The 26060-nt window shown below is 40.1% G+C and overlaps 1 protein-coding gene across 1 annotated transcript in view; it reads left to right on the top strand.

Annotated features, from left to right (window-relative positions):
- The window catches only part of LOC143815462 (interleukin-5 receptor subunit alpha-like), a 91235-nt gene extending 65546 nt beyond the window's left edge, over nucleotides 1-25689 (top strand). Inside the window, exons 5-11 of the mRNA XM_077294675.1 lie at nucleotides 3679-3787; nucleotides 3879-4057; nucleotides 4835-5028; nucleotides 11594-11738; nucleotides 13580-13661; nucleotides 19971-20067; nucleotides 23568-25689. Coding sequence (XP_077150790.1) covers nucleotides 3679-3787; nucleotides 3879-4057; nucleotides 4835-5028; nucleotides 11594-11738; nucleotides 13580-13661; nucleotides 19971-20067; nucleotides 23568-23636 — 875 coding nt within the window. The 3' untranslated portion in view covers nucleotides 23637-25689. The remainder of the gene's footprint in view (nucleotides 1-3678; nucleotides 3788-3878; nucleotides 4058-4834; nucleotides 5029-11593; nucleotides 11739-13579; nucleotides 13662-19970; nucleotides 20068-23567) is intronic.
- The last annotated feature ends 371 nt before the right edge of the window (nucleotides 25690-26060 follow it).

The following is a 26060-nucleotide window of genomic DNA, read 5'->3' as shown; positions in this document are numbered from 1 at the left end:
AAGGAAATTTTTGCAGAAGATTCTGGATTTGGCTCGTCGAACACCATATAGTAGGCTACCAGAAATGCCTTCAGATCCGAGGTGATAGGAGCCCATTTTTTGAGATGAGCCGTGCCAGGGCATCTAATGCTAGGTAGGACATTAGGAATTCCACCTTGGTCCTATCAGAGGAAAACTGCTGACTGAAAACTTTATAGTGCTGCATGCACTGCTCCAGGAACCCATGGCATTGCTTTGGATCTCCATAGTACTGAGGGGAATCAGACAGAGTGGATTTCATTCTGGAAGCATGAGTGTCAGGTTGCTCGGATGTTAGGGTTTTCAATTGAGCATCTAGTGTCACCAGATGAAACAAAAAATTTTCCTGGCTCTCTCGCTGGTTGTGCAGCCTCTGACACAGCTACGAGCGCATAGAGGACTGGGGATTAGGGTTGAGCGACTTTTATTTTTATAGGATCGGGTCGGGTTTCACGAAACCCGACTTTCTCAAAAGTCGGGTCGAGTGAAATCGGCCGATCCTATAAAAAAGTCGGGGTCGGGGTCGGCCGAAACACGAAACCCAATGCAGTGCAATGGGATACTATGGTTCCCAGGGTCTGAAGGAGAGGAAACTCTCCTTCAGGCCCTGGGATCCATATTAATGTGTAAAATAAAGAATTAAAATAAAAAATATTGATATACTCACCTCTCCGACGCAGCCTGGACCTTACCGCTGGTAACCGGCAGCCTTCTTTGCTTAAAATGAGCGCTTTCAGGGCCTTAGATGACGTCACGGCTTGTGATTGGTCGCGGCCGCCCATGTGACCGCCACGCTACCAATCACAAGCCGTGACGTAATTCTCAGGTCCTAAATTCCTAATTCTAGGAATTTAGGACCTGAGAATTACGTCACGGCTTGTGATTGGTTGCGTGGCGGTCACATGGGCGGCCGCGACCAATCACAAGCCGTGACGTCATCTAAGGCCCTGAACGCGCTCATTCTTAGGAAGGAAGGCTGCCGGAAAGAAGCCGAGGGTGAGTATATTCCTATTAGGTATATACTCACCCTCGGACGCGCCCTGCTTCTTTCCGGCAGCCTTCCTTCTTAAGAATGAGCGCGTTCAGGTCCTTAGATGACGTCACGGCTTGTGATTGGTCGCGGCCGCCCATGTGACCGCCACGCGACCAATCACAAGCCGTGACGTAATTCTCAGGTCCTAAATTCCTAGAATTAGGAATTTAGGACCTGAGAATTACGTCACGGCTTGTGATTGGTCGCGTGGTGGTCACATGAGCGGCACGTGACCAATCAGAAGCCGTGACGTCATGGAAGGCCGTAAACGCGCTCATTTTAAGCAAAGAAGGCTGCCGGTTACCAGCGGCGATGTCCAGGGGCCTCCGGAGTGGTGAGTATATCAATATTTTTTATTTTCATTCTTTATTTTACACTTAAATGTGGATTCCGATACCGATTTCCGATATCGCAAACATATCGGAACTCGGTATCGGAATTCCGATACCAGATTCAGAAGATCGCCGACCTCATGGCCGACCCCACACAGGGGTCGGGTCGGGTTTCATGAAACCCGACTTTGCCAAAAGTCGGCGACTTCTGAAAATGGCCGACCCGTTTCGCTCAACCCTACTGGGGATCAGTGGGGCCCATGGCATGGTATTCCCTTCTCCCTCCATGCATGGATGCCAGCTTAATCACTTCTCCAGCTCTGCAGCATGATTCCCTGACATGCTTCTGTGTCTTCATGGTGTGCACACCACAGCTACCGCAGTTCCCTCTGCTTGTTGCTGAGAGGCATTTAGTATAATTAGTACACCTGCAAGATGGTTCCCAGCCAATTGCTGGGAGTCATCTCGTGTGTAAGACTCCCTCTCTCTTAAGTAGTCACCAAGCAATGAGTTGAGTCATTAGGTAGTTGGTGTACTTCCAATGCAGTTGTGAGGTTCCCTGGTCCCAGTGTGGCCAGTGTCCCGAACACAAATCTATGATCATGATGCAGCCAGGTCCTGAATCTTAATCCCTGGTTCTTGTGCATCCAGTCCTGTTCACAAAGTCCCTTGATCCTGGTGTACCCACTGCCTGAACAATGTCCCCTGGTCCTGATGCAACCAGTCATGAATTCGAAGTTTCCTGGTCCATGTGTGACCAGTCCTGTCCCCAAAGACCCCTCATCCCAATGCGACCAGTGCCTGAACATTGTCCCCCGGTACGTGTGCGGCCAGTACCTGATCCAGTATCTTAGACCGGTGTGTCTGAATATAGACCTAGTCCATTTCAGCAAATCTGATCCCTTCAGTCCAGTCTGTCTTGCATCATCCAGAGCTCCACTGAAGATCTGGTAGCCACTTAGCTATGCTCCTTCCTGGGCAGGCCCGGTCCTGTGGCACAGTGTCTCCATAAATCCACCTGCACCACCATTGAGCATAACAGTTGTCCAATACTGAACAACCCCTTTTGAATGCCCCAATAGGCTTAATTTATATTTTATTTAGAAGATTGAGGACATTAAAAAGGCCTTGTCCAGTAACGGACAAGCCCATATTAAATAACTTTTGTGTCAGTGTTACTTAACTATATAAGAATGGTCAAACATCTGCATAATATGATGGAGTGGTAGAAATACTTAAAAGGGTTTTCCCACCAAAAAAGTTAATTTGAATCAACATTTTGAAAAAATAGATCTTTGAATAATAATATGTTCCTTAATTGGATGTGCTTAAAAATTGTTCCTGTGCTGAGATAAGCTTATAAATGTGCCCCTGCTGTGTTCTGTGTAATGGCTGTGTCTGACCAAGCAGGAAATGGTCTCATCATACAACATCTCCTGGGCAGGGGAAGACACAACTAAGAGTACAGACAGAGGACAGCACGGGAACACAGCTGGTTCTTTCTCTGAGGTAAAACATTTCTGAAAAACAGGCAGTGAAATGTTTTATCGCAGAAAAAGAATCAGTTGTGATCCCACACTGTAATGTTTCTATACTCTTTGGCTTCATTCCCTGCCTAGGAGATGTGGTATGATCATATCATGTTTAAGCATGGTCAGACACAGCCATCACACAGTACACAGCAGGGGCACATTTATAAGATTATCTCAGCACAGGAGCATTTTCCGCACTGAGCCCCCCCGGCGCGGCGCACATCTCTGCACTGAGCCCCCCCGGCGCACATCTCTGCACTGAGCCCCCCGGAGCACATCTCTGCACTGAGCCCCCAGCATACATCTCTGCACTGAGCTTCCCCCCCGGAACACATCTCTGCACTGAGCCCCCCCGGAGCACATCTCTGCACTGAGCCCCCGGCACACATCTCTGCACTGAGCTTCCCCCCCCCCCCCAGAACACATCTCTGCACTGAGCCCCCCCCCAGAGCACATAAAAAAAAAAAAAAAAATGCATCCAATTGTGAAACTTATTATTATTAAAAGATCTATTCATTAAAATGAACTTTGTGGGAAAACCCCTCTATCAATTACAATTTATTTGCCTATTCCCCCAGAGATAAATTTAGTGCAGTTACTTTTGTACAATAATTCCTGTGAGTTTGCAATATTCTGTAAATAAAAAAATATATATTTTCTTGTAATGAGTCATATCGAAACAGCGAGCGAGTATGTTTTCATGCTGATTAAGAAATACATTTTTTTTTCTCTTGCTCATTAAGATATCTATTTCTTGTTTCAGTTTACATCGACAATGTGTCATGTGTATTATTTGACATAACATATCTAAACTGTTCCTGGAACTTTAGAACAGATGCCCCTGATGACATTAACTACTCCTTTGCATTGAGGTATAACAATATGAAATACATTGCGTTTTTTTCTCTGAAATAATGAATAAAAAAGCAAAAATCACCAATTGTATATGTTTTTTTGGCACAGATCAAACTTCAAATGGTTGGCGTGTACAGACTATATTAAGAGACACAAAAAGAATATTGGCTGCTCCATGCAAGATGTTTTTTCAGACCATAAAGAGGATGGACTTCTGAATAAGATAAGGATTAGATTCTACAGTTCTTTATATAATTTCTCAAAAACCTTCAGGCCAGAAGCTGTAGGTGAGACACACAGAAATCTATCATCTATCTCTGTCCCTATCGTATCTAAAACATTTTTGGCTGAAAGCGGCAGATAATATACTGATTTCGCAAAGATTAATATTGTCATGGGAAAATATTAAATTTACTCCGGTAACTAGTATATCACTGTATTAAAAAGTTTAATTTGACACCTAACTTGACATCTGTTAAAGGGAATCTGTCAACAGGTTTTTGCGACCCTATCTGAGACCAGCATAATGTAGTGACAGAGGCCCTGATTTCCGCGATGTGTCTGTTACTGGATAGATTGGTGCAGTTTTGATAAAGTAATTGTTTTATCAGCAGGAGATTATCATTAGAGGACTAGATCACCTGCTGCATGTAGCCTTCCACATTCATGAGCTCTGTATAAACCTGCCCACACCACTGATTGGCAGATTTCTGCCTATGCACAGTGCACAGAAAGCTGCTAATCAGTGGTGGGGTTATACATAGCTCAGCATTCAGAAAACAGGTGGACCTGCATTAGAGAAAGCAAAATCACAGCAACCAGACCAGCAAGTGTCACATTACTGAAATTAGGGTCTGTGCCCCCACATCATGCTGCTCTCAGATTACATAGCACAATTTTGGTGATGAATTCCCTTTTACTTACTGCAAGATCTTCTTATAATAAGGGTATTTCAAAGGAATGTGTTGGTCACTAAAACTACTGAGCTGCTTCATTTATCTTTTATATGAGACATTGCAAAGAGAATCATGCATTAATTACAATCTGTAATATGTTGATTGTAGAAATACTTACCCCTCCAAGACATATTAAAGTGTTTTCCGAAAATGGTAATACTATAATAAAATGGCTTCCACCAGCAAGTGTAGCAATTAATAGCCTTCAAGATGGAATTACGCCTACCTATAATTCTAAAGAAGAGCATAATTTTATATATGAAATAAGAGTTATAGAGAATAAATCAAAAATAATATTCAGGGTAAGTACATTCAGATCACTATTCCTTACAATGTGATGTACATAATGTAATATTCCACAGAATCTTAGCTTCTAGATAAATGGAACCTGTCAGCAGGATTGTGCACAGTAACCTACAGACAGTGTAAGGTCGGCACCGTTATATTGATTAAAATGATACCTGGGTTGATGAGATCCGTCTTGTGGTTGTTGTTTAATCTTTATTTCCAGCTTTGAGTTAGTGATATGTTCGTGTCCCAGGGCGGCCTGTGGGGGGGTATTCATGTGCTTCTCTGATTAGATATTCATAATGCAGACTGCTGACAGGTCACTGATCCCTCACTGACCTGCCCCCTAGTTTACATAATGAATATCTGTACTTTGAAGAGAAAAGAAACCCTTCTGCACTGCAACATTATTTCATGTTTAATGTCCCAATAATAAATGTGGTTGATGTTATTCAGATAGAAAAAAAATCAATTGTAGCAGAAATTAAACCTTTATTTTCAGGAAAAATATATATATATCTTTGTACAATGTTAGCCATGTATAACTTAATTTATGGACATCTATGGTTTGATTTTTTTGCCTGTGTGGATTGGATAGGCTGTTACCGACATCAGATGAGAAGTTCATGTCAATAGCACCTTTAGAAATATATTTACTTAGAAAATTGTTCCAAAAAAATCGAAGGCAGCACACCAGTAAGTAAAAAATCACGTGCAGTTTATTGGCCCATGTGCAACGTTTCAGTCCCAAATTTTTCAAGCAATACAAAAGTGCAAGTACATGATATTTATGGCAAAATAAATTGCTTAGGTATTTAGTGACAATTACAATAATTCCTTGTTAAAAAAATGATCATAAGCATAAAGCATAACCATTATGTGATAACAATATTATATAGAAAGTGCTGCAATGTGCAATTGATTAAACATACATACATAGAAATAGATATAACGATCTTACAATATATTTACCTTGTAAAGTCTTCACATTCTGTTCCGCCCAGATGTGTCTGGATCCCAGAATTCCAAGCGGCGGAAGTTCACCGACCACCATATTGGAACACCCAAGTGATGGGTGTCTTAATATGGAAACTGCTGGTGGTACCAGCCTCTTGTGCCATCACACCACATACACACACAAACACACACGTACGCACCACACACATACACACAAACACACACTGTATATGCCGTATGCACCACACACACACTGTATGCGCCGCACGCACCACACACACACTGTATACGCCACACGCAGCCTTTTGCACGGTACAACTAGCGGAACACCATGGCGAACATGCCGCCGCCGGAATCGGCCAAATGATTCACTGACCGCCGCAATATTTGTACAGGAGGAGCACATGCGCAGTTTTAATGTGACCATCGCTCTCTGTCTGCACAAAGATGGCAGTGGTCTGATTTACTGCACCTGCGCGAATTCCACATAGGCGCAGTGAATCTTTCGGCTGATCCCGGTGACAGATGCATAACGTGTCTACAGGCAGAGGAAGTCGGTCACATTAATGGGGTATTCCCATGAATGAAAGTTCATTTTAAAAATTGTCTGTGTCTGACCGTGTATGAGAGCACATGGGGTACACAGGTCAAAGAAGGGATGACATGAGAGGAGAAGACAGCACATGGGGGAGAGAGAAAGGGCACAGGGGTGAGAGAGACAGAGCACAGGGGGGAGACACCTCAAACGGGACAGCACATGAGGGGAGAACACAGCAAAGGAAGGAGACAGCAGACAAGGGGGACAGCACATGGGGTAGACAGGTCAAAGAAGAGAGCACAGACGGAAGAAATCAGCACATGGGAAAAGAGAGAATGGATAGGTGGGTGAGCACATGGGGGAGTGATTCTCAACGCTGTAAAGCCTGCCCCCATGGTGACATTACCTTCGTCCCAATGCGATAGCAGCGGGCCTCCATCTAGTTATAATCATAATTGATAATCAGTGACAGCTGTAAATAAAAGATCCAAAGTATGACTCACCCCATTCATATTTGAAAAGCTGCATCCTAGTTAAGCTAATGCACATGTCAGGAAATGCTAAAAGACACGATGGAAATCACAGGTACTTCCGCTCATGCGTGGATGTGTATTGAAGTCTCTGGCACCATCTTACTGATGTACATTCAATTGAGCAGGTGCCAGCAAGTGACGATACCAGAATCCACTGCAGCTTAAGCACGCATTTTCAAGAAAGATAAAAAAACTTAGATGCCACCGTAGAAGTAAGAATATCGGGCGCAACTGCCCTCAAGGTATTTACAAAGCGATATGGCATAAAAATAATTCTCAAAAGAAGATTGAAGAAATCCATGTGTAATTTCATGAATTTATAATTCCTAAACGGGAATATCAGATTACGGCATAACCCAATTGTCCTGGGAACACCCCCCATGTGCTGGGGTAGGTAATTCATAACACCTAAGAGCAGTGTTATCACTGTTTTACTTTGTCTTCACAGTGTCTCACGGTGATCTGCGGTGAAGTCACTGAGTTTGAACTTCAGTGACCTCATCACTGACTTTTTCCAATGGTGCTAAGGTCACAGCAGTTCAGCCAGGCTTGGAACGCAGCCTCTGTGACAGGAGGTAACTTCGATTTTGTCACGGCTAGTCACGGCTAGGATCACAGCCTGGATGGTCGCATCTTGGCACAGTATAGGTTGAAAACTGTTTATCCCCCAGACATGGATTACAGCATGGGACAGAACGACGGATAGGCGAGGGATATTATTGTTTTTTTGTTTTTGTTTTCTTACAGAAGATGAGGGATTTGGTGGAATAGACGTTAGGTGAGTATAACTGTGTTTGCTATTTTTAAATAAAAATGGAAAAGTGTGTTTCGTTTTATTTATAATAAAAGATTTTATTATGGCTGTGTCTTATTTACCATATAACTATAGGATTACTAATGGAGAGGTGTCTTATAGACACCTCTCCATTAGTAATCCGTGAACTTAATGTCACCAGACAATACAAAGGTGACATCAATGGCACAAATATGAACCTCACTTGCGACCGCTACAGGGCAAGTGGGAAGAGTTAGCCTAAGTGCCAGAATTGGTACATCCTAGAGATGTGCCTTTTTTGAAGCAACTGAGAGCTGATGTTTTTAGCCTGGGGGGCCAGTATCCATGGCCCCTTCCTAGGCTATTAATATCAGACCACAGCTACCTGCATAGTTATTAGTTATCAAGGGACCCTACGGCTTTTGAGGGGACTTCCTATTTTACTATACAGCTGTGAGCTGATGTTAATATCCTGGGAAGCTCCATGGATATTACCCCCTTCCCAGGTTATTAACATCTACCCCCAGCCAATGGTTTTCCCTCTGCTGATTAAGGAAATTTTGCTGGAGCCCACACCATTTTTTTCTGAAAAATAATCTTTTAGTAATTAAATACATGTACAGTAAGCTGCACACATTGTATTAATTTTGTATGTCACTGAAATCTGTATAACTATCTATTCTATGTGTATACTGTATGTAATCCATCTATGCAATGCTGTCAGCTCCTGCTGTGATTTTACTGTACGCGGCTGCTGAATTGCCGGCTTTTCTTAGATAGATATAATATATACAGTGCCTTGCGAAAGTATTCGGATCCCTGGAACTTTTCAACCATTTCGCATATATCATGCTTCAAACATAAAAACACCAAATTAAATTTTTGGTGAAGATTCAACAAGTGGAGCACAATTGTGAAGTTGAACAAAATTTATTGGTTATTTTAAATTTTTGTGGAAAATCAAAAACTGAAAAGTGGGGAGTGCAATATTATTTGGCCCCTTTAACTTAATACTTTGTTGCGCCACCTTTTGCTGCGATTACAGCTGCAAGTCACTTGGGGTATGTCTCTATCAGTTTTGTACATCGAGAGACTGAACTTATTACCCATTCCTCCTTGGCATACAGCTCGAGCTCAGTGAGGTTTGATGGAGATCGCTCGTGAACAGCAGTTTTCAGCTCTTTCCACAGATTCTCGATTGGAATGAGGTCTGCACTTTGACTTGGCCATTGTAACACCAGGATACGTTTATTTGGGAACAACTCCATTGTAGATTTTGCTTTTTGTTTGGGATCATTGTATTGTTGGAAGACAAATCTCCATCCCAGTCTCAGGTCTTTTGTTGACTCCAACAGGTTTTCTTCAAGAATGGTCCTGTATTTGGCTCCATCCATCTTCCCATCAATTTTAACCATTTTCCCTGTCCCTGCTGCAGGGCCAAACCATGATGCTGCCACCACCATGTTTGACAGAGGGGATAGTGTGTTCAGGGTGTTGAGCTGTGTTGCCTTTACACCAAACATATTGTTTGGGATTGTTGCAAAAAAGTTCAATTTTGGTTTCATCTGACCAGAGCACCTTCTTCCACATGTTTGGGGTTTCTCCCAGATGGCTTGTTGCAAACTATAAAGGACACTTTTTATGAATATCTTTGAGAAATGGCTTTCTTCATGCCACTCTTCCATAAAGGACAGATTTGTGCCGTGTACGACTGATTGTTGTCCTATGGATAGACTGTCCCACCTCACCTGTAGATCTCTGCAGTTCATCGAGAGTGATCATGGGCCTCTTGGCTGCATCTCTGATCAGTCTTCTCCTTGTTTGAGATGAAAGTTTAGAGGGACGGCCAGGTCTTGGTAGATTTGCAGTGGTATGATACTCCTTCCATTTCAATATGATCACTTGCACAGTGCTCCTGGGGATGTTTAAAGTTTTGGAAATTTATTTTGTATCCAAATCCAGCTTTAAAATTATCCACAACAGTATCACGGACCTGCCTGTTGTGTTCCTTGGTCTTCATGATGCTCTCTGTGCTTCAAACAGAACCCTGAGACTATCACAGAGCAGGTGCATTTATACGGAGACTTGATTACACACAGGTGGATTATATTTATCATCATTAGGCATTTAGGACAACATTGGATCATTCAGAGATCTACAATGAACTTCTGGAGTGAGTTTGCTGCACGGAAAGTGAAGGTGCCGAATAATATTGCACGCCCCACTTTTCAGTTTTTGAAATTCCATAAAAATTTAAAATAACAAATAAATTTCATTCAACTTCACGTTTGTGTGCCACTTGTTGATTCTTCACCAAAAATTTACATTTGATATCTTTATGTTTGAAGCATGATATGTGGGAAAAAGTTGAAAAGTTCCAGGGAGCTGAATACTTTCGCAAGGCACTGTATACATATATATATATATATATATATATATATATATATATATATATATATATATATATATATATATATATATATATATATATATATATATGTTTATGTCACTGACAACTTTATATCTGTCTAGTCTATGTGTATATACTGTATGTAATCCATCTATTCTATGCTGTCAGCTCCTGCTGTGATTTTACAGTACGTGTCTCCTGAATTGCTGGTTTTTCTTAGATAGATAAATATAATATATATACACACATATACACATGTGTGTATCACTGATATCTATATATCTATATATTCCATCCTTATATATCTATTCTATCTATTCTATTCTAACCTGTTACGCTGTGATTTTACTGTAAGCGGCATATGAATTTCAGTCTTTTTATCTATATCTATCTATCCCATCCATTTCAGCTATTTTTCTTAAGCTCTTTTTGATAAAAATGTAAAAGGGGTTGTCTGGTCTAAATTGATAATTCTGCAGTCAATCGGTGTGACTGGAGACTTATGAATCTCCTCATCCTAGCGTACTCACTGTGTACTGTGAAGATTTGTCGATTTCTGAACTGGCAACAGCGATGATGTATGAGCTGTGCATACTCCCGGGCAGAACCCATCTATTGGGCACGAGTTCGCTCCATACACTGGTATTGAGTACGGCTACTCCCGTCTAGTGACTTGGCCATCTTACTCAAAGCAATTGTATGGAGCGAGACCATGTTCACTAGGCGGGCTCTGGCCAGGAGTATGCATATCACATACAATACATCACCACCATTCTCAGCTCAGAAACTAGTGAATCCTTGCAGCACAGTGTGTGCGCTGGGGGAATTCAAAAGTCCGCAGTCACACGGAGTGTCAGCAGGCTTTTTATTTATATACCCTTTAACTAAATACCTTAATGTTGTAATGTGTACAGCAATAGTGGAATAATGTTTTTTTTTATGTCAGTCAAAGACATTGAGGGTGGCAGTGGCGTTAGGCAGAGAATAATCTGAAGAGAATCGTTTCTCTTTCAGAATCAGACTGCCATTGGTGCGTTAGTAACATAATTTGCATAAAGATTTAACTTTTTTATTTTTAGTAATGCGAAATGCATTTGCATCCAAGACAGTATATTTCAGCTTGTCTGTCACCATCCTATAATTTATTATTCATTTATTACCCTATTCAGCATTGTTCTCAAAAGGTTCTTCAAAAGAAAACAATTTTTTTTTAATAAACTTAATCCACTTTTTTTTGTTTCATTAGCCCTAACCAAATTAATGTTTGTTTTTCTGAAATGGGCAGTGTTAGAGTGACACCAGAGTGATCCTGTACATTGATGGTAAAAGGAACAAATTGACAAAAAAATATTTTTCTATATTACAGCAAACAAATGACACTGACAAAGGAGAACAAATATTTACTGATCTGGCGAAGGACAAAAAGTACTATATGCAAATAAGAGCAAGGCACCAACATAGACTTAGCAAGTTTTGGGGAGAATGGAGCACACCAGTATTTATAAATGAAGGTATTTAATGTTTTATCCAAAAACTTTGTCTTTTAAATGTATTCTGTGCTGCAAAGAAAAAAGTCCAGATTTTACATATTCTGTACTTGCCAACAATTTCGCTAAAGAGGCACTCTGTGAATAAATTGTATCCATTAAACCTTTCTCAATTTAGCTGTAATGTAGTATAGTTATATTAAAATATAGTGCTTATCGATTACTGTCTTTGCTAGTTTCCTAAGTCGCTCTGGTCCATTTCTGATTCTTTTGACTTCAAATCAGACTCATCAGATCACGCTCACTTTCACAATGTAAGCTTATGGCGTTATGCTGAGTTTTCCATGGCTTATATTAGTGGAAATAGCACCACTCCACACCGCAGTCAATATATTAGCCGGGCAAGTCAGAAAAGCTGTAGCATTACTCAGAAGAGTACAGTAGCAATTTTAGAAACCCAGAAAGATTGCAATTGATAAGTCTTTAAATACAACGATAACATTTTTTATGGGAATGCTTCTTTAAGGGTGACAATGAGATGCAATTGCCTATTTTTGGAATTCTCTTCAGTTAAATAGCTTGAAAACACATGTTACAATTTGATGTTTATATGATTAATTGATGTAACAGCCACCATTCAAGATAGATAGCTGTCGGCCCAATAAAAGTTTGACTAACAGCTATCTTTCCTGACTCCCCAATACACACCAGCTGAGCATTCCTGTGTTCTAAATGAGAGTGTTACTGTTAAACTGCTCTGGCAATGACTGATCTTCTAGGAGAATACAAAAATTGCCCGATGAAAGCTAGGTTCTTCTCTTCTCTCAGATTATCTGTCAAGAAAGAGTCAGAAGACCGTGATAGACATTAGACTGTTGTCCAATTCCACCAATATTGGCCAATTCATCTGACTTTAGTCTTTAGCCTGAATTCATCAAGATCATCAACTTACTCACCAGTCTTGATGAGGTTAGAGGGTAGAAATGGAATATACACCCCCATAAGAAGATAGGCGGAACGCACTTTGGGGTGAGGGATGCAGCTAGCGCTTATATTTTCCTTGGCCTTCATGAGGGTAACTTTTGAATGCTTAAACAGCAATAATATTAATGCAGAACTTGACTGTTCTTTGTGTATAATACCTAATCGGCATTGATTGCACTATGCACTTTGTGATCTAACTGTTTTGTCTATGCACTTTATGATACCATCTTCCACTCTGTATGATCAATTAAATTGTTACTATTTAATAATGAATATTGGTTCCTGAGATGTAATCCTTTAGGCCATTGTATATTTCTGTGTAGATATAATATATCGTATTTACTGATCCTTGGATACTCTTAGGGATACCATATATGCTATTAGCTCCATGGAATTTATACAAGCATTTATATATTGATAGCACTAAGCACTTTCCATCTTTCCATGAACTTGTTGTAGGTATACTTTACCACATTTCTCTAATTCTATCAGAAAATTATTTAACCTATTAATATGTAATTCTCCCGAAAAACATTATAGATTTGTCTATTCGATTTAACCATATGGATAACTAAGCTACGCAAGATTCAATTCTGTAGTTTATGCATCCTTTGACATGAGGCACCTTGTTTTTTATCTTGATTTTTTTTTATTTATAATAATTAATAAAGAATTGGTTTTATCATTAATTATTCTTATTTACACTTCTTGACTCGGTCTGGACACCAAGCCAGAATCCATATTTATTTATGTTATACAGATATGAAGTGTGACCTCCATGTATAAGTTCTTTTGGCTAATATGTCTGATGAAAGAAACTTAGCATTATATCCATGTTTTCTTCATATCATTTTGGTAATATATTTCTATTTTGTTATTAGATAATAATGTCTTTCCAGCTTGGATTTTTATTGCAATTGTACCTGCAATTTTTGCTGCTCTTGCTTTCTACCTATGCAAAAGGTAACACATTTTTATTAATTTGCTCTAAGAAAAGCTCTTGTAGCACTGTTCTTTATATTTTTTTTTTACATTTAAATGACTCTGTCAGAAAATCAACCACACCAAACCGCCTATATGATCATGCAGGTCTGTGAAGTGTAAATCCATTAACACTTTTATATCTTTTAACTGCTTCATTCCTGAAAAATTAGTGATGAGGCATTTAATGGGTGTGACAGAGCACTTAAGAAGCCACTGCCCCGAGATTGTTTTCTCTCCCAGCACCAGCCTCTTTAGCTTGATTTTTAACTCACTGTCTGATTTTTTTGCCTAGCACCTAATGTACCATATGTTGGAAGCTATGAATTAAGCTAAAGGGGCAGGTGCTGGGTGCAATATTCTTGCGGAGCAATGGTTCTTTGAGCACTTTTTCACTCCCAGAGTACTTAATACTTTTTTGCATTATAATAATCTTTATTTCTATATAGTGGCTAGAAATAAACATTAAGGGGGCACCACAGTCAAAGAAGTGGGATCTTCTCCCTGACCAACCACATTGTATACCATAAAAAACAAAAGAGAAAAGAGAAGGTCATATAAACGGGGATCATCACCACACGAATGGACTTTGGCGAAAGTGAACACAGCTTTTTATTCGTGTGCAATAAAAAATTAGAACATGAACATGCAATAGAAAAAACACACTTGTTTTAAAAACAATTAAAAAAGGAAACATATTTGTCCCTTATAAACACAACCCACAATATGGCTAACACCTGCGCAGGTCAACTAGGACCCATAACCCTGAATAGGGTGCCTATATGGACAACACTGATTAAATGACATACAATAGAGCAAAGCCCATTACTAAGTCCAAAAGATGGAATAACAACTAAATAAATTATTATCTCCCTGCCATAGTACAATTAAGACACTCATAGGGACAAAGATATCATATAAAAATAGGCTTAGCAGTATCCCACCAGTGAACAATGCCCTGATGAAGCCACGTTGGTGTGGCGACACGCGTCAGGTCTCTGCTTCACCTGCGCTTTGGTATACTAGGCTGTTTACCGCCTGTAGCTGGCTCATGGTATTGTATTTGACCAAGCTCCACATGGGGTCCGCTGTACTTTTTGTTCACAGTCAGCTATAGCAGCCGACATGAGCTAGGATTATTACTCATGTGTAAGCCTAATAGAGAGAATTTCTCTATTAGAGGTAGCAGTATTTGTTACACATTTGACAGCATTGTGTTTTTATATTTACAGCATATTGGCATTCTTCACTGGTGGGATACTGCTAAGCCTATTTTTATATGACATGAGGATGGGAGAAAGACCCTGCAGACCCGTTGAAGCACAAACACTGTGCGAAACGGCCGTCGTCTCCTCCTGCTCGCTCGAGCTCCACTCCTTCACCCCCGGCCCTGAAGTTTTACTTATGAAGTTTTACGCATGAAGATTTAAATAAAGCTGTTATTTTTGGAAGATTGGTGAGTGCATTCCGTTCTTTCTCCCATCCTCATGGAATACAACTGTTTTTTTCATGGAGTTGCACCCGTAATCTCCGTAGATATGGCTGTTCTTGGACTTACAGGCGTTATCTAGACCGGCTTTTCTTAATAATTAATTGTGTTGGGCAGTGCCGTTTATCTTTTTCCTCATATTTGTTGCTAAGCTATTTTTATATGATATCTTTGTCCCTATGAGTGTCTTAATTGTACTATGGCAGGGAGATAATAATTTATTTAGTTGTTATTCCATCTTTTGGACTTAGTAATGGGTTTTGCTCTATTGTATGTCATTTAATCAGTGTTGTCCATATAGGCACCCTATTCAGGGTTATGGGTCCTAGTTAACCTGTGCAGGTGTTAGCCATATTGTGGGCTGTGTTTTTAAGGGACAAATATGTTTCCTTTTTAATTGTTTCTAAAACATGTGTGTTTTTTCTATTGCATGTTCTAATTTGTTATTGCACATGAATAAAAAGCTGTGTTCACTTTAGCCAAAGTCCATTCGTGTGGTGGTGATCCCCGTCTATATGACCTTCGCTTTTCTCTTTTGTTTTTTATTTTTATATAGTGCTAACATATTCTGCAGCACTTTACAGTTTGCACACATTATCATTGCTGTCCCGGATGGGGAAACCTTGAAGGGATTTGAACCCAGGACTCCAGCACTGCAGTACTAACCACTGAGCCACCGTGCTGCCCATATACAAATTAAAATGCTAGTTATTCAAGAGCTTAAAGATATAAATGTGTTAATGAACTTACATTTCAAAGACCTGCATTCAATATACAGCAAACATATTATTTTCTGGTTAGCCAATAAAGGTATCACTCCTAGAATACTTCTATCATCATTGGGCAGAAAAGTATTCACATCACAGTAGCACAAATTGGTGAAATGGATAATGCTCAATATAATTGAAAGGTTTTAGAACACAGTACATTCTGGACAAAATTGCCCACAATGGATAGGTAGGAAATGGACCATTGAGTATCTAAAAAATTGTTGAGAATTGGTTTGAGAAATATGACAAAGTTCAATGTTTTAACTGGGTCACTAAAATGCCCAAATCTTAGCTGAGCATTTGTTGGATGTGCTGCACATTCTAAGCCACAGGTTTGGATGAACAACAGGAACCAGAGGTGAAGGAGCAACATATCAGTTTTCTACAGAATGACACATGACTCAGCAAGACCAGCACAGCTGTGTAAGCAGGATGCAAGAAAAACAAGCAAAGTGGGTAACAACACAGATGCAGCAAAGCCATATATGCAGATATACATGTGAACAGTGTTGTACAGGAAACTGGTATCTTCCAGCAGCAAAGCAGTTAATCACAGGAATGCAGGGTGGTATCCTACAGCAGAGCAATGGTTAAACACAAGAGTTAGGGTACCGTCACACAGTGCCATTTTCATCGCTACGACGGCACGATTCGTGACGTTCTAGCGATATCGTTACGATATCGTAGTGTCTGACACGCTACTGCGATCCGGAACCCCGCTGAGAATCGTACGTCGTAGCAGATCGTTTGAAACTTTCTTTCGTCGTCTAGTGTCCCGCTGTGGCGGCATGATTGCATCGTGTGACACAGGTTGTATACGATGTGCGCACAGTAACCAACAGCTTCTACATCGCAAATACGTCATGAAATTATCGCTCCAGCGCCGTGTATTGCAACGCGTGACACAAAAAAAGTGACACCTGATGAAGGCTTTGTTAAGCCAAAACACAACATCTATATGCATTTAAAAAAAATATTATATATTTTTGAATATATTTCAATAAATTCCTGCTTTTATTGACTAAGTTATCCTGTTGGATTAATACCAGCGCACTGGATATTTTTTTCCAGAAATGGGAGCGCCTACCAGAATTTTCCTCTTATTAGTAAGTCTGGTTGTAGTATAGAAGTCAGGAGAAGTTGGGGTGATGACAGACACCTGGCTGGAGCTAAGCCAAGAGAAGTGCAGCAAATTCCTTGCAAACTCAACAATTGGGAACAATGCCACTCAATAATCAAACACCTGACTTCTGCTATAGCAAACCATATTTTTATTTGCACAGTAGCACGGAGGATACCCACAAAATTTTCCCCAGTTTATATATTGCAGTCCATAAAAAAGATCTATAGAAATGATGTCAGAAGAGTTTGTCAGCCCACGTGAAAAACCCTGAGCGAACTCCAGCAGAGAAAGGCAGCCATAGAAGGAAGCCAGTTGCCTTTTGCCTCTTCTGTCTAGGGCACCAAAGTACCATGTCTCAACCCTGCCCTGGATCAGAGCTATTTTGGTGGTGCAAACAGTACACAACATTAGGCATGCAGTTTTAATATTATATCTAAATAGTGTATTTATTTAAGATATATGGTTTGAAATAATTAATTTGGTAGTGAGATTTATTTATCATGTATTTTGTAAAATTCCACATTTACAATTTTAAATTTGATAAAAATGATATTAAAAGGATCTTTAGAACAAGCCCTTTTTTGGTTGAAACCATTACAGTGTTCAGATGATCTCTACTAGTCTTTTAGGGAGCAAGGTCTTAATTACCTTCTATTTTTTACCTTGAGAATTTATCCAGGTCGCGCTAAAGCCGCTAGGGACTGCATTACTATACTATAGTCTGCACAGAAACCGGCTTTGCTTTATGCAGATTTTTCATAGTTGGATCCTTTATCCCTATGTCTACTACCACGTATGCATAACATTAAATTGCTGGCCATTCATATTAGTTCGAAAACAGCAATAACTGGAAATATATAATGAATCACATGATCCTACCAATCATTAGGGGAACATAGCTAAAGTAGGAATTAAAACATAACTTTTAATAAATGACAATAAAAGTGAAAAAATAATTGTGTCACCAAACGTGTCAATAAAAAGTACCACAAGGTATGTTTAAATAATTAACATACCGTACACAGTTAAGTACTAGTCAGGTATTTCAGTGTGTACACAGGCAATAGCCCAGTGTTCCACCACTTGAACCAAGAAACCTGGTATACAGACAGCAAACAAAAACAAGTGGTGCCTATTGAATACCTAGGTAAATAACGGATATCTTGGTTGCATTGATATTAGCAGTCAATCATACGGTAGAATATAATGATAGGAGAAGGGGTACAAACAATTGGGAGAAAAAATATATATGTATAAATATGGAACAATCTCACCAATTGTCGAGGATGAGTAGAGCCCCGGTTGTGCTGCTATGGAAAAATCCGTTATGGCACGACCTAAGGAGACAATTCCCTGTCAATCCCTATGGGGCTATCAATAAGTCTAAATCCCCGAACTCCTGCCCTTACAAGGAGTCCTTGCAGTTTAGCATAGAGAGTGGCAGCTCTATCTGTAGCACTGAAGCACTTTATCTCCCACGCAAGCTAGTCCCCTGATGATCCTGCTTGCAAAGAAACGCGTTGGGACCTTCTATTAGGGAGAGTGCAGGGCTCGTAATATTGAAGGGTTAGTTGTGGACTGTCCTTGTAAGGGCAGGAGTTCGGGGATTTAGACTTATTGATAGCCCCATAGGGATTGACAGGGAATTGTCTCCTTAGGTCGTGCCATAACGGATTTTTCCATAGCAGCACAACCGGGGCTCTACTCATCCTCGACAATTGGTGAGATTGTTCCATATTTATACATATATATTTTTTCTCCCAATTGTTTGTACCCCTTCTCCTATCATTATATTCTACCGTATGATTGACTGCTAATATCAATGCAACCAAGATATCCGTTATTTACCTAGGTATTCAATAGGCACCACTTGTTTTTGTTTGCTGTCTGTATACCAGGTTTCTTGGTTCAAGTGGTGGAACACTGGGCTATTGCCTGTGTACACACTGAAATACCTGACTAGTACTTAACTGTGTACGGTATGTTAATTATTTAAACATACCTTGTGGTACTTTTTATTGACACGTTTGGTGACACAATTATTTTTTCACTTTTATTGTCATTTATTAAAAGTTATGTTTTAATTCCTACTTTAGCTATGTTCCCCATTCATATTAGTTACCTAATATATAAACATTGATGGACCAGATTTATTGGTCTGAGAGAAGCTGTTTCTTTGTGGACATGACTTTGTGTGTGAGATTATACTTTTTTGGCATCTCTAAGCCCTATTGAGGCATTTGTACAGAGGTCACCATGATAAAGTCATCCTTCTTGTGGCACCTTAAAGTCTATCTTATCTTAACAGTACAGTTGAAAACAATACACTAAAGGTACCGTCACACTCAGCAACTTTGCAACGAGAACGACAACGATCCGTGACGTTGCAGCATCCTGGATAGCGATCTCGTTGTGTTTGACACGCAGCAGCGATCTGGATCCCGCTGTGATATCACTGGTCGGAGCTAGAAGTCCAGAACTTTATTTCGTCATCAGGTTGGCGTGTATCGTCGTGTTTGACATCAAAAGCAACGATGTCAGCAATGTTTTACATGGAGCTAACAACCAGCGAGAATGATAAGTGAGTCGCCGTTACGTCACTGGATCGCTCCAGCATCGTTCTGGAGCTGCTGTGTTTGACGTCTCTACAGCGACCAAAACAGCGACGCTGCAGCGATCGGCTCGTTGTCTATATCGCTGCAGCATCGCTGAGTGTGACGGTACCTTAACGCTTGTTGTGCAATAAAGTGTTTCAGCATCCATTATTTTCAATTCTGAGAGTTCTTGCCCTCATTGTTTCCTTTCTACTCCTATTTACAGAACAGCAATGTTATCTGTAACTACATTGTTTGGTAATTTACTTTGTATTGATTTCTTAAAGAATAATGTAACTTATTGTTATTCTGCAGGTATGTGAAAAAACTGCTCATTACGCCAATTCCACATCCATCTCAAAATATTAAAACTTGGTTGTATATGGATCAATCAAATGGTATAAGACTGCAGGTAATTTTCTGTTTAAGTGGAAAATGCACTTTTTTAACTGTCCATAAACATTGAGACATAAGTAGACAACACGTAAAACAAGGACTAAAGGGTTTGCAAAGATAAGTTATCACATACAGTTGATAACTTATTGTTCAGTGGTGGTCGTATGCCCTTTGGGATCCACACCATCATCATTAGCGTGGTGCATGCTGGCACCTCGGAAGAAGCAGTATAATTTGCGCTGCTCCCATGCACCAGAGGCTGAAGGCAGCTCTCATCATTGTCTCCTGCTCGCCATGAGATAAGCGTGACCAGAAGACAATGATTGGAGTTGTATATAGCAGCAGCTCTGTAACTCCTATGTAAAATAATTTTTTTCATAACCAGCAGAGCAAAAGCTCATTGATAGGGAATGATGGTAATATCTGGAACAAGGGACAATATCCCATAAGGTTTCCAGGCTATTAATAACAATTCACAACTGTTGCTAAGCCTTTACTGGTGAATTTACAGGGGACCTCAGAAAAAAAGACATAGTGTCCCCCAATAAATTTAAACCAGCAAAGGCTAAACAGACAGCTGTGGATTGATATTAACCAACATCAGCCCCCAGCCACTCAAGAAAGGGCGCATCCGTAAGATGCACCAAATCTGGCGCAGACTCCCGCTCTTCCCACTTGCCATTGTGTGGTGGCAAGTGGAGTAATATTTGTGGGGGTGGATGTCAGCCTTGTAGGGCCCACTACGAGGTTTGCCGTGAAGTGGCAGTGGGCTTCATACAGTCTGATCAGAATGTTAAACTGAAAACCTCATGTTCAGTATATAAATTTTTGCCTAGCGGCTTTAGATCAACGTATGAATTTGGGATGTGCGGTTCATGCCCTTTTTTTTTTTTTCTTTTTGCACAAAGGATGTCAGCCTTGTATTGTCAGCTGACATCAAGCCCAATGGTTACTAATTGAAAGGCATCTGTAAGACGCCCCCATTACTAACCCAATAGTAAGTTTTTAGATAAACACACAGCAAGAATAAAATAATTCATTTGAAATAAAAATCAAAACCTTGTTTTAAACATTTATTTAAAAATAAAAAACAAAATTACATTCATCTTATGCCTAATCAAAGCCCTTGTCGCCTGTAAAAAAACAGAAAATAGTAAATAATCATATCCCTCTCCTGTCTGATGTGATGACAATGCATAGTGTCCCATGCCTTTATCCATCTCTCTGACATCTGATTTTCAACATGAACAGTGCCATGATGTGACTGTTCAGGCTGAACACCAGGACACAATGAGCTGCTGTGAGCGCAGTTCACTGTGAGTGACTCGATGAACTCAATGTGATCAGTTGACAATACAAAGGTGACATCAACCCCAACCATATTACCCTACTTTCCCCCACCACAAGGCAAGTGGGAAGAGAGAGGCTAAGTGCCAGATTTGGCACATTTTATGAATGTGTCATTTCTGGGGCAGCTGTGGGCTTATGTTTGTAGCCTAGGAAGTGCGGCAATATCTCTGGCCCCTTCCCAGGCTATTAATATCAACCAACAGCTGTCTGTTTAGCCTTCACTGATTTGAATTTATAGGGGGACTCTGAGCAGTATACCTCAGCCGGCCCCCCTGCTTGATCTTAAGGAGTCAAGACTCAGCCAGGAGATGCCATCAGGATCCCCATACAGCAGCACCAATGCCGCAAAAAACTCATTCACTGACTGCAACGTTGGTGAATCAATCAGCAGGGAGAAGGCCCAGGATTGGGGATCACCCTTGAGAAGGGAGACTATAATCGCTACATGCTGTTCCTCACTCCCTGAAGAAGGAGGGCAAAGCCTGAAATATATCTTACAAGCCTTCTTAAGAACAAAAAATGTAGCGCTCCCTCGAGAGAACCTTTTCTGGGAGAAATATCTTGACTGGTTGAGCCAAGACATGAGCTGAGACCATGAACCCAGAAACTTGCTGAAGCTGCTGTACCACCTGAGACCGCAGCTCCATTAACTCATCCATAAGGGTCTGGATCAGGTGAGCCAAAGGTTCTGCTTGTGCCATAGGTTCAGTGGAGGAATAGTACTGTTGGTGATAATGTCACGACCTCAAAGGTTGGTACAGAAGACGGCACAACAAACACCAACAACGGGATGGAAAAAGGGGGAGGCCCAAATAGTAGGGAATGAGGGATGCGGCACCTCCTAACTCAGCCTGTGCCTATCCCTAAGCTCACCTAATGACCTATGCGGGTCCTTCCTCCCACTGCCATCACAAACTTAGTCCTTAGCTGACACCTCACTTAACCCTGGCTAGTGCACTGGCCGGCAAGGATGCTAACCTCACCACTGCAGATGACGCAAACACAGGAAATAGTGACAAGCAGGAGACAGACAGGGAAAATAAATAAGTAACTTAGCTCCAGGCACTGTTGCCAAGCTCCACACCGCTGAGGCCACGGAAACAGGACCCCGAACTCCAGACGTAGCTGATTCAGCTCCAACACCAGAGAGCTGATCACTCCAGGGCTGGTCTACATAGAATCACTCTATCACCAAAAGTCAGCTGATGCATCATGTGACTAAAGTATGGTGAAGTGGTCACCACCCCCATCAGATGACCTATCAATTCAGCAGCTTGCAGCAAGGAAAACTAACATTAACCCTTGCTGGCATGAAAGCAAAAAACTATGTTTAAGTTAAAGCAGAGTCAGAGCGGTCATGAATCCAAAAATGGATTGTGACATAATCTCTGTTCTCTCAGCTTTCAGTGTAAAGAAGTCTTGTAGACATACGGCCACTGCAACCAATCACAGGCTGTAAATTACTTTTTCAGAGTTTGGTAGTGAACTAGCATTTTATTACCATGGGAGCAGCAAAATGTATGCACTTTTTTGTTTTTCCTTAGGCAGTTTACAGCAGTAAAGAAGCAGCAAGACCTGCTTCAAAACCTACATAACTTGGAACAGATTGACACCTGGGGAATTTCTTGAATTATACACTGTTTAGAACATGTATGTGTACCATTTGAAATTTATAAGCTGAGACTTATACTTGTGTTGAGATATCCAAGGTTTTTTTTGTAAAATATTCTGTGTGAATATGTGACAAAATTGTTTCAAGTGGTATTATGTGATTTGAGCGATACCATTTAGCAACACACAGTCATTCTATGACTAAGGGCGGTTGCCAGAAATGCATCAGAAGATTTTAATATATTACCTGATCTAGTTTGTGGTTTTATGGCTTTTGAATAAAGGCCTTTTATTTTTATCTACTTCTGTTTGAATGTACTGAAATTCTCAAATTTTGTCCATATAGCAACACACAGTGAACCTATAGATCCAAGATATATGTCTAAAGTGCAGTCCATGCAGCATTGCACAAGCATTACTTTGTGCAAATCCTAAGACACAAGTGTAGAAGTAAAAAAAAACATTTCTATTTATATGCAAGTTGTAATGCTCATGTTCCTTAATACATTTAAAACATAATAATTAACTTTATTTTTTTTTTCTTCACTTTTCCAGGCAGATGTTGCAACGCAAAATGAACAGTCTATACCCCTTACTGAAATAGAGATTGTAACAAATTCTTGAGATTGTGATAAGAAACCATAATGTATATTTATGGCTTGTTCTCCAAACAAACATACAAGGAACGGTTATAATTAAACATAGTAGAAAGTCAATAGATAAATATGTAGATATTTGTAGAGGCTATCACAACTAAAACATCAAATTTAATACAAAAGGAGAGTCTGAAGCATATACATGGACATATTCTGTTTGTCTCATAAGCCCTATATCTTTTTTATAACTATGACCTGTATCGATCTAATTAAACTGCGTAGGATCCCAAGTAAAGGATTTTATATCAATACATGCAAATCGATTTGTGTGAAAATTCTAGCAATTTGCTGATCCTGGCAAATTTGAACATTTTGCAATACGATTTGCATATATCATCTAAAATAGCTGCCCCATTTTACATATTGCAGAAAAGTGCATCAACCAAAGACGGCTCATGTGACATTGGGTTCTGCTCTGCCTCCTTCCCAATAAAGTCTTCCAGCTATCACGTGGTATAGCACATCCAATTAAGAGGGACTACCACAACCAGTAAAAAAACAGAAGCAGGGAATTCAGCTGCAATTTTGTGATGAATATACAGTGTGTCCGTAAAGTCATGGTGCACTTTTATAGTTAACATTTTGGCGCCCTTTCTCTGGCCCAATCATATCAGACCTGTTCATGAAGAGAGACAACAAAAACCAATCAAACAACACAAACTCATTTAAGCTGTTGTTGAGCCCCCAGTCAGATTAACCCATGATAAACAAAACTCTGATTAACACACTGCCAGGTCTGTGACATCATGCAACCACAAGCTTATGCTATCGTTTGGATGTGTGTAGGGCAACAAATGGAGCCCACATAGAACTGCACTGAATAGATTTGAAACTTGGAGAGTTTTTCTTTTATTTAGAGCAGATATTAATTTCTATCATTTTTTGTTGCTTTCCAGTGACTGGACAAAAGTGCACCATGACTTTACAGACATACTGTATATTGTGAGGAAATATCACAAATCAAGAGAAAATAATAAAACACTGAAAAAACTGTACAGATAATGTGAGTTACAGCACATAAGTGAAGAATGGTTATTATCTGTTTACCAATATTTACATACAGGTGCTTCCCACAGAATTAGAATATCATCTAAAAGTTAATTTATTTCAGTTCTTCAATACAAAAAGTGAAGCTCATATTAGATAGAATCATTTGCAAACAGAGTAATTTATTTAATGTGTTTATTTCTGTTAATGTTGATGATTATGGCTTACAGCCAATAAAAACCCAAAAGTCATTATCTCAGTAAATTAGAATACTTTATAACGTCAGCTTGAAAAATTATTTTAAAATCCGAATTGTTGGCCTACTGAAATGTAGGTTCAGTAAATTAACTCAATACTTAGTCTGGGCTTCTTTTGAATCAATTATTGTATCAATATGACTTGAGGTTTTATGGAAGCCCAGGTGGATTTGATAGCAACCTTCAGCTTGTCTGCACTGTTGAGTCTGGTGTCTCTCATCTTCCTCTTGACAATACCCCATAGATTCTCTATGGGGTTAAAGTCAGACAAGTTTTGCTGGCCAATTAAGCACAGTAAAACTGTTGTTTTTAAACCAGGTGCTGGTACTTTTACCAATGTGGACGGGGCCAAGACCTGCTGGAGAATGAAATTTCCATCTCCAAAAAGCTTGCCAGCAGAAGGAAGCATGAAGTGCTCTAAAATTTCCTGGTAGATGGCTGCACTGACTTTGGTTTTGATAAAACACAGTGGACCTACACCAGCAGATGACATGGCTCCCAAACCATCACTGATTGTGTAAACTTCACAGTAGATCTCAAGCAGTTTGGATTGTGTGCCTCTCCACTTTTCTTCCAGACTCTGGGACCTTGATTTCCAAATAAAAAGCAAAATTTACTTTCATCTGAAAAACAATACCTTGGACCACTGAGCAATATTCAAGTTCTTTTTATCCTTGGCTGTTGTGAACTCTGTTTTTAGGCTCCCTCTTGTGTTCACAAGTGGTACTGTGTGAGTGCTATCTTTGGGCTCCCTCTGGTGGCTCTTTTTATCATTCTGCAGGTCTGTGGCTGGGATCAGCTGTCTCGTTATCTGCTGGTTGGTTTCCGTTATCTGCTGGTTGGTTTCCTATTTAGCTCACCTGGACTTTCAGTTGTTGCCTGCTGTCAATGTATTCAGTGCTATTTTGATCTCTCCTGCCTACCTTCATTATCAGTCTCTCCAAGAGAAGCTAAGTTTCTGTTTGTTCATTTTTTGATCATCAGTGTTCAATATGTTTCTTGGTTTATTATCTGTCCTGGTCCAGCTTGCTAATATGTGATTTCCTCGCTTGCTGGTAGCTCTAGGGGGCTGAGTTTCTCCCCTCACACCGTTAGTTGGTGTGGGGGTTCTTGAATTCTCAGCGTGGATATTTTGTATAGGGTTTTCT

The sequence above is a fragment of the Ranitomeya variabilis genome, chromosome 3 (genome assembly GCF_051348905.1).
Source record: "Ranitomeya variabilis isolate aRanVar5 chromosome 3, aRanVar5.hap1, whole genome shotgun sequence".
Taxonomy (NCBI): domain Eukaryota; kingdom Metazoa; phylum Chordata; class Amphibia; order Anura; family Dendrobatidae; genus Ranitomeya; species Ranitomeya variabilis.
Note: the sequence above shows the minus strand (reverse complement) of the source record. Positions and strands in the feature narration are given on the sequence as shown.